This window comes from Triticum aestivum, chromosome 3D (genome assembly GCF_018294505.1).
Source record: "Triticum aestivum cultivar Chinese Spring chromosome 3D, IWGSC CS RefSeq v2.1, whole genome shotgun sequence".
NCBI lineage: Eukaryota > Viridiplantae > Streptophyta > Magnoliopsida > Poales > Poaceae > Triticum > Triticum aestivum.
The window spans coordinates 556,139,948-556,149,849 of record NC_057802.1 but is presented as its reverse complement, the minus strand read 5'-3'; the positions used below and the strand labels follow the sequence as shown (position 1 = coordinate 556,149,849).

General features: G+C 49.1%; 1 protein-coding gene across 1 annotated transcript; it reads left to right on the top strand.

Annotated features, from left to right (window-relative positions):
• Positions 1 to 531: 531 nt before the first annotated feature.
• LOC123075404 (putative F-box protein At3g52320) lies at positions 532 to 2,168 on the top strand. Its single transcript, XM_044498015.1, has 2 exons — positions 532 to 672; positions 753 to 2,168. The coding sequence occupies exon 2, from the start codon at positions 764 to 766 to the stop codon at positions 1,928 to 1,930; it is 1,167 nt and encodes a 388-aa protein (XP_044353950.1). The 5' UTR covers positions 532 to 672; positions 753 to 763; the 3' UTR covers positions 1,931 to 2,168.
• The last annotated feature ends 7,734 nt before the right edge of the window (positions 2,169 to 9,902 follow it).

Below are 9,902 nucleotides of genomic sequence, written 5' to 3'. Positions count from 1 at the left end.
AGGAACCAAGGATCGCAAGAGGAAACAACGAGGAACCGTGTAAAGAATAGGAGGCAAGTTACTCCGTTGACGCCAGAGCCGAGGGATGCCGCTGTCGCCATGACATCCCCGCGTGAACATACTAGTTCCCAAATCTATAATCGACCATAGAAATGAACGAATCGTCGAAGAAGAATCTGGAACTTCTTTATTCACTGTCACCGCCATCAAGGCCAATACGTCGAAGTACCCAAAACCTAAGCTACTGGGCCCTAGAACCTAAAGCTAAAATGATCCGAACAAATGGGATCCGGCAACCCCCCTCACCACCGACGACCAACAGGTTGCCGACGGACAGGAGCCGTTGGATGACAGCGCCAGAAGGATCAACTCTCCTAGCGGCGGCGGCGGCGGCTAGGGTTCCTAGTCGCTCAACTAGGAGAAAAACATTCCCAAGCTTCAAAGGGACTGTTTTTTTTTTTGAGAACTTTCAAGGGACTGCTATGCCGCTTCGAAAAACAAAAGCTCGTACGTGTATCCTCGACTTCTACGTTTCAAGGCGTGTACGGCTCAGATAAAGCCCAGACACATGCGCCGCCGCGCCTCCACTTCTGCCTCCAACTCGCTACTGCTGCGAGCACAAACCCTCGCCGGCGGCCGGCCGTCCTTCGCTTCGCAGCTCGCTAGCAATTGGTAGATCCTCCCGTCCCTCACGCTCCCATCATCAAGTTCATTACCGTGGATGAGTCTCTAACCTTCGTGCCGATCTGCAGATTGGCCGGCGATGGCGCGGGGCTCCAGAAAGAAGAAGAGGGACACGAGGAGGATGGCGCGCGGCCGAGTGTCCGACCTCCCTGACGACCTTCTTGTCGAGATCCTCTCGCGCTTGCCCTACAAGTCCACCCGTTGCTGCAAGTGCGTCTCCACGCGCTGGCGCGATCTCATCTCCCACCCCGACCACCGCAAGAAGCTTTCTCAGTCGACCCTCGCCGGCTTCTTCTTTGAAACATGGGACACAAAAAAGGTTTCCCGTCGTTACCAAAGCGTCTCCGGGAACTGGCACCCTCCCATCAACTCCTCCCTCTCGTTCCTGCCCCGATGCGAGAAACTCCGCATATTGGACTGCTGCAATGGCCTCCTCCTCTGTAAGTGCTGGCAGGACACTGATCGCAAGATACTGGATTACGTGGTGTGCAATCCGGCCACTGAGAAGTGGGTGGTCGTGCCTGCCACAAATTGGTCCAGCCAGTTGTACAAAGCTCGCCTGGGGTTCGATCCAGTGGTCTCATCACACTTCCATGTTTTTGAGTTCGTACCTACCTATGTCTGGGATGGGGATAAGAGTGGTGATCATAGTCAAAGATGCATCAAAGTGGTGGGAATCTACTCTTCCAAAGCTGGAGTTTGGAAACGCCAGCGCGCATGGGACCTTCCAATTGAAACAGTCCACTTTATAGGTAGCGCATTTTTGACCGGGATCCTGTATTTAACTTCCAATAATGATTTGGTTGCGACCATCGACGTGGATGGAAATTGCAGTTTTGTTCGTGCTCCTAAACCACACTGTCCCGGTTGTGCTTATGATGTTTATGTATCACGCAGCCATCTTTATTACACAAATTGTGATGATTCTGAAATATCAATCTGGGTTTTAGAAGATTTTAGTACTGCAAAATGGACCTTGAAGCTCAATGTCAGCTACATGCTACTGTTTGGAACAAGGTATTCAAGCCATGATGATCATTGTTGTGTTATCTCAGCTCACCCAGAACATAATGTCATGTTCATAATTGTCAAATATACATTGTATTGGCGTTCACTGGTGGAACTATTTTCCTACGAAATGGATTCTAAGGAGCTGCGTTTGATATGTGATCTTGGACGGGAATCCAGCTTCCCTTATCTTTCATACGTTCCCTTGTTCTCAGAGTCATTGGCAGATGAACACTAAAAGTCTTGCATATTGGAGCCTCACAATTGTACATCTTTCTGATGATACAAGAGTTACGTCTTGAATACGGGAGGCAATGAAGGATATACCTTTACAAAGTTTTTTGATAGGCTCTAGGTGCTTGAATGAGCGCATTTATCCGACTTTATACGGCTAGCTATACAGTCAACATAGTACCTGCTTGTGTTTGTGTAGTTATAAATATATTAGTAGCCTGTGCAGATGTAACACCTTAGTACTTCACCATGGATACTCAGATTCTTTCGTGTGAACTATTATGAATATTTAATATCTACACTTTATTTCTTTGTCTGTGAATAATTTGTCGTTATAGCAACTTCTGTTTCCGACAATACATAAAGGTTATTTTCTTGTTTGTAATCTCTAGCTGTGGCCTAACTAACTGAAGATCTTGCTGTTTGGGTGGACCTGGAATGGAAGAGCCCAAGACTGCTGTTGCATTTCTGTAGCGTCCGAGGACTACGTGCTATATACGGAGATTCATGTCTGTTTGTCATTCCATTTTTGTGTTGTATTTTCCCTTGCCTGCTGAAACTGCGATATACTAGTAAGGTGATAGTCCTAGTTTAACACGATCGTTGCTAAGGCTTTCTGATATATGAACTGCCGTTTCAATTAACTCTGAACCTCAAGTGTTTCTCACCTCAATTTCTAATAGATGAATCGTCTGTTCAATTAGTTCAGTCATGGGTCCCTCCTGCTCAGAACTCTGGATGATATATAACTTGCATCCTAACATCTCTGGAAAATCATGATCTACACGGCTTGCAACAGAGAAACTTCTTATTTGTTTGCTCCACATCGTGCTTCTGATTGTTTGTCAAATCTATCAGGCGGCAGTTCAGATTGGATAATGGAGGAAATCTGGACTGCACACGTTCTTCATAATTAAAGAGTGTCGATTTGCATGAGCAGTTCACCAGGATGAGACGAAGTTGCCAGGACGTCGCTCGAGCACCGCCTATTATCTACGTGTCGATTTGATTAAGTTTTGTGGTGGTTTTTTGCTGTGACCCAATTTGCAAGTCTTGTACAAGAGACTAGAAACATAATCTGGCATGGAGAACATTCTTGTTTGGTTCTATGCTTATGTGTTGACATTAATTTGTAGTAATAATCTATTTAGACACATGCACAGAGAGATTTACTGTAGGAGAAGGAAAATATTTGACTCGGCGGTAGAAATCCAGAGATGAGGTGTACGAAAAGAAATACCGTGCCGAGACGAATTGAAATAGAAGTGTACGTCTACTTCTACGTTCCGACTCATATACGTGCCGAGCCAGATTAAAAGTTTGTGAAAGCGAATGCCGGTCTCCTCTCTCGCCTCATCTCGACTCATATACGTCCTCCGCAAAAAAGTTCGTGAAAGCGAACGCCGGTCCCCAGATCTCGTAGATAGAGGAAACGGCCAGAAATATGCAGGTTCCCGCAAAAAAATTACAGAATGGACAATTTTACGGGATCTATTTGGGACAAAAAAAAGCGCCCTCGTCCCGTAAATCGGTGGTTATTTTGCCGGATGGTCCCTTTTACAGGATCTGCCAGAGATGCTCTAACTAATGTGGCAGACTACTCAATATAGTATCACGTGTTTTGTGGAAATATGCAGGTGTAGAGGTTCTTCTATATTGACAGTATCACTATGGATCGCTATCTTTATCTCGCTTCTTGTGAAATCATTTCTCTTTTTTTCCTTTCGGTTGTTTATTGTTATCAGGTTTCTAGAAATATTTAAGCTAATCAAAATGTGTCCTCTCCATGGTACTCGACTTACTCGACTTTATGTGTTCCTCTTCTATCTTCTGCAGGGAAGGACCACTAAAATGTCCAATAGGTTAGCAAACTTGACCCTCTCAGGTGTTCTCATGGTCTGAGATTTGTTAGCTTGACCGCCGTCAACTCCAAACCTGACCATATATAAGTTCTGTAAGTTAATGCCTGGTCAAGTTATTTTTGCTTCATTAGACGGATTTTTAAGCTTTTGCCATCAGAATGTCACCCATTTGGCTAATGCTGTTCACGAGCTCACTAAGCCAAATTGAACCCCTTCCTCCTGCCATTTTGAGTAATAAGAGGAGCCTTTCAACTTCAAGTTGCAAGTGGTTTTAAACTTGTTTTAGCTTCTCTGACCATGACATGGTTAGGTTGAGAAATAAGTATGTTCCAGATACCAATCTTATTCCCAACCATATTCTGGACGAGCGCTTTCAATACATGGAAAAAACGAGCAACTCCTAATTAGCACTGGATGTCTCGACCTCCAGGTCTTTGTTTTCACCCTGATATTCCATCACCAACAGAAGTGAAGAACATCTCTTATACATGAGTAAATAGCATAAAACTACCACTTTTCGTCCTATTGTTTCAAAAAACTACCACATTTTTGTTTGTGACTGATAACTACCAGAATTGGAGTCGGTTGTTTCAAAAAACCCAAATGACCGTATGTTTTACAATTGATTATGATTCTGACATGTCGGGCCCGCACGTAAGAGCTCTAATCGTTTGACCGTTTGTTGACCGTTATGTGGCATAAAACCAATCAAGTCCCTGCCAAAAAATAAAAAAGCAATCGGGTCCCTGTATTTTTTGAAGAAAGCAATCGGGTCCCTGGTCGTCCTGCAGCTCACGCCCTCACGCAGCAACCTCGCCGGACTCCCTCCGGCCGCTCCTCGTGCCCGGCCAAGTTGCAGGACCGGCGAAGGGCTCCCTCCAGCCGCTCCCCTTGCCCGACCGCGCGTGCTCAGGCGAGCGCAGACGCGAGCCGCTGGAGAAGCGGCCGCCTCTCTCCGCGTTCGGGCCGCCATGCCCAGGAACTCGGGCTGCCGCGCCCAGGAGCTTGGGCCGGAGATGATGCGGGCGTTGGCCGGCCTTCAGCGGCGCCATCCCTGCTGCTCTGCTGCACGCGCCGGAGCTCGAGGATGTCGTTGCTGCCCTGTTGCACGCGGCAGAGCTCGAGGGCAAGGAGGCCAGCAGGAGGGGAGGGAGTTGGCCGAGCTCCGCCGGAGATGGGGCCGGGCGGCGCACGCGCCATAGGAGGCGAACTATGGGGAGGAGGGAGCAGGCATGGGTAGTCGGCTGCTCGCCGGCTGCCTCCGCGCCCGTGAGGTCCTGGTGCAACAGGACGGCGGCGAGGACTGGGAGGTGCTTCGGGGCGGCGGCGGAGCTCCAGATCCGCATCCATGGCAGCGGCTCCTCCGTGCAACAGGACGGCAGCGAGGTGGGTGAGGTGCTCCGGGGCGGCGGCGGGGCGGCATCACCGGAGAAAACCGACGAGGTCGGCGCACGACGCGAGGCCGACGGGGAAGCGCCCTCGAGCTCTGCTCGGGAGAACCCATCGAGGGAGCCCGTGGAAAGAAGCGGGCGGTCAACTTTTTTTATTTTCTTAGGACATGTCGCTGACATGTGGGCCCTACATGTAAGTTAACGGTCAAACTAAACAGTCAAACAAACGGTTTGTTTAGGAGCGGGCCCGACTTGTCATAATCCAGATCAATTTTGAATCACATGGTGATTTGGGTTTTTTGAGACAGCCGACGCCAACAGTGGTAGGTATTAGTCACAAACAAATTTCCGGCAGTTTTTTGGAACAATAGGACGAAAAGTGGTAGTTTTATGCTATTCACTCCTTATACATAGAAGATAGAACAGCCAGAATGAGAACTAGAACAAGACTACGCTCGATGAAAAGCATATTCTGTAGAAATATAAATGGAAGAAACTGTGGACCAAGCAACCAGCACTCCTGCAAACATGAAAACACAATTGACAGCATAATGACCTCATCAGATGATGAAGATTGATTTAAGAAATGCAAAATTACTGCTATGGGTCAACCATACCGAGTGTATGAATTTCCACTAATTTCAGTTTGTCTGTACAACACCTATGCTATCTTATATACTTCTAGATAATGTTGCCATTTTTTCAGGTAATTTATTTGTCCTAGTTTATAAAATAAATGAAATCCCACAAACAACACGCTATTAGAATCATTCGATCATCCTACTGAATTAAAACTCGGAATAACAAACTTACAAAAACTAATAAATTAATGAAAGAAACACATAATAATATTCACATGCTATTAATCTATACCATAATTATAAGAAATGCGCGGCATGCCACCGCACGGGTATAGGCTAGTTATAACAAGGAAATGTTTGTCACGTCATGTATAGATGGACGAAAACTTGCACTCAATAAAAGTTGAGGCTAAATGTACGGCCACATTTCTTCTCATGCATTCTTTAATACTTTCAACATCGTCAATGCAACAGTACCAAATAGCCTTCTGGATCGATGCATATTTGTGACTTGTGGAATTTCTCTTGCCAGCAAACAGGCATTACCTTTTGGGACCGAAGTAGTAGATAGTTTGCCAAACTTACTCACCGAGTCCTGTATTCGATCAAATTTAGGCGGAGGCAATTCATCAGTTTGTGCATGGGCTGGATACACTTTAATGGGAGACCGCAATGCTAACACTGATCTCCAATATGGAAAGTAACTATTCCATGTGCATTCACACTCCCAACGTCTGCATAGTCTATTTCTGAAAGGCTTTTTATCTGCATTAGGCGTTTCTGCAGTTGCCTTAGTTTCGACAATCTTCTCACCATTGGGCACTGGCCACCATTCGTAAGGGGAAGGTTTCCAATGCGGATGACTCCTCCGGTGGGGAAAAAACCATGATCATTGAGAATCTGTGAAATGTGTTGAAGAACCTTTGTGTCAGGCACCTCTTTATGTGTCAGCTCCATTGTTGCACCATTAAGCCGGAATTCCATATTCAGTGTTTGTCAGAAATCAATCTACTGCGATTCGCAGACGACGTAGACAAAGGAAGGGCAGGACTTCCAGGATGCAACGGCCTGCGGAGGGAGGGAGGGGAAGAGCAGAAGCTTGATGAGTACGAGGGGGTGGGGATGGGGGAGGGGCAGGGTGGGGATTAAATCGTCGCCAGCGGGAGGAAAATAACCCTAGCTGCCGGCTGCCTCTCTTCCGGCGGTGGCAGATAGGTAGGCAGCAATCTTTTTTTTTATGAGGGTAGGTAGCCATATTTTTTAAGAACAAGTACAAGTTAACTCACTCTTTTATAGCTTTATAAGTGCACAAGAGCATGAATGTGCAACGTCTGAAAGCAGATTAGTTGGACGCGATCCGAGATTCCCGTCCCCCGCGTCGCCCTTGGCGACACGGGGGAAACCTCTCGTCGCCGGCGTCCCAGGCTCCTTCCTCCCCTCCCCTCGCGTCGCCGCCACCAGAGTGGTCAGCTGGCGAAGCCTGCGCAGGCTCCCGGGACGGTGGCGGCGGGGCGCTTCGCGTAGGGCTGTTGCGACACGGCGGCTGCGGCTGCATGTGGTGCAGGGCGGCGTCCTTGCTTGGGCCGGTGGAGGTGGCCTTCGGCGTGCGTGGTGCCTGATGGGGCGCGTGGTCGTCGGCGTCTGCGTGGGCTCGATCTGGATCCTCACGGGCTCGATTGGCATGTCGTTCCCCGGATCTTGAGCAGGGCGGCGCTGGGCTCTGCAGATGGCGTTGGCGGCATGCCTAGCCGTGGCTGCGCGGTCGCCATTCCATGGCCCGTGTAGGCCGTGATTGTGGTGCACGGGATCGGCATGGTTGACCTCCTGGCGTCCAAACTGCTGCAGTTCGCGGCGTGGAGAGCCGGCCAAATCAAGAACGGCCCCGGTCTAGCCCATCCTCCTCCTCGTCTTCCCCTCCGCGACTGGATCTCGCTGCCCATGTGTGGCTCGCGCCGCGGCCAACACCAGCTTTATGTGGGCACGGACTGGAGCGGCACTTGTGGCTAGGGCTTTTGGCGCCGCCGGCGGTCTCCATGGTTGTGTTGCGGTGGCCGTGTCTGCGCCAATGGTTGCTCGGACTGGTTGATTTGTTGGATCTGACTTCGCCATCTCCGGCACCCTACTGCGGATTGTGGTGGCCATCGAAAGATCTTTGTGAGGGTTTCTCTCTCCAGATTCAGTGGTTTTCTTCGGCTGCGAGAAACAATCTACAGACGACGGCTTGACGCAGAGGTATGGTTGTGCAACGGCGACGGTCGGTTCTAGCCCCTCGCATGTAGTTGCCGGGATCGTGGAAATGTGGCGGCGACAACACATGATTGACTTCGACGAGCTCCGGGGTGAAAATCTAGGTTTGCCAAGTTTGTTATACCTGGCAATGGCGATGTTTTTTGCATCGTTACCTTGTTGAAGGCATTGCTCGGATATGCTCATATGGTTCTTTAGAGTGAAAATCTAAAATCTGACCTTCAGTGGTTGGATCCGGTGATGACGGCGCTTGAACGTCGCTCCCTTCCTGAAGGCATTGCCGTTGAAGAACCTTGTTGTCCTTGTGATGTCATGATATGGTTGGTGTGGATATGGTCATAGTTGTAGTTTGTCGATCGAGGATTTAGTTGCATTGGGGTATTTTCTTTTTTCTCGCTTAGGCATTGCTTTGGTCTTATATGACTTTGCTATTTACCAGCTTGTTTGTATGTGTTGCTGTTGGCTGTGTGCATCCTAATTATGCAGAGGCCGGGTGTGTACTCAATGTGTTTGTATCCACTTGATGCTTCACTTTGAATCAATAAAGTTCACCCTTTATCGAAAAAAAATGAATTTGCAACACTCTTTTCTTTGGGCAGTGCCCGGCGCTGGTCGACCGACCCAAATATCCGTATGTCACTGCCGCGCAAGCGTCCCATTTGGCAGCCCACAACCGTTGACTCGTTCTTCTTGCCCCCAAAACGACTCATGATTCACACCCGCATAACTTACGCTTGCCCCACGCACCGCGTGGTCACCGCCCCTGGCGTCCTCCACGTCCACCATCATCACACTTAATAGGAGTTCGGGGCCCCTCACCGTCTCCGTGGTCGTACTAGCCGGTTGCAGCCTGTGGCCAAGCCGATTCCAGCAACTCGGGCGCCCATCTAAGCACAGCCTCGCTGCCTCCGGCTCTCCTTCGTCCTCGACTTGCACCACCGCTTTCCAACAAAAAGATCTAAGCAACTAAGAATCCAAAAAAAAAGTCAGCCGAAGCAAAAAACTTAGCCGGTTCCAGCAAAATTAACACCGCTTCCAGCAAAACAAATCAGCAAACAAAACTCTAGTAGTCTGTTGAAATGAACAATTAGCCGGTTCCAGCAAAAAATAATGCCGGCTCCAGCAAACAAGTTTCAGCAACAAAGTCCAGTAGTTGGTTCCAGCAAAAAGTTTGTCGGTTGTACCATCCCTCACCACCAGATGTACCATCTCTCGCGACCGGTTGTAGCATCTCACTTCCGGGGTTACAACACTCCCATAAGCGAAGGTGGTGTGGGCACATCCTTGGCGACGACTGCATCGTCGTGTTTATTGAGCTGGCAACGTGTGTGAGCGGAAACAGTGGACGAAAAGCGGAGGCTCCGCCGTGAGGTGGCTATTCTGCAACGCCCCAGCAGCCCTTGTAGCATACCTCGCCGCCCCATGCAGGACCAGTAGCTCGCGACACTTTCTCTGCGGGAGAAAGGAAGGCAAGGGGCAGTGGAGGAGAGTGGATGTGATAGAGGAAAAAGAAATCAAAACAAATAATGTATGTGTGGTGGGGAGTGGGCCACGTAACCCCATCCAGCTGTAGCCGTAAAAGAAAATGGGCCGTTGGATCTGCCTCGATCAAACAAAGCACGTGCGACCTGATGAAATGAATCGTTTGGCTTTTTCGGAAGTACCCTAGGACATATTTTAGGACAGTAAAATCGAGCCTAATCCTAGCGTAGGCGATGGGCCTTCTGTCCTTTCTAGCGGCCCCTTGCCGGTACCTACATGGACAATACACCGGCTCCGCACAGGGCCCATCAGCATCTGGCCTCTGAGCGGGTTAACAAGGTGGGATCTATGAACGCCGTGCCCCACCGCCATAGGAAGGGCGTGGCTGTCACTCCGGACACAATGCCTAGCCA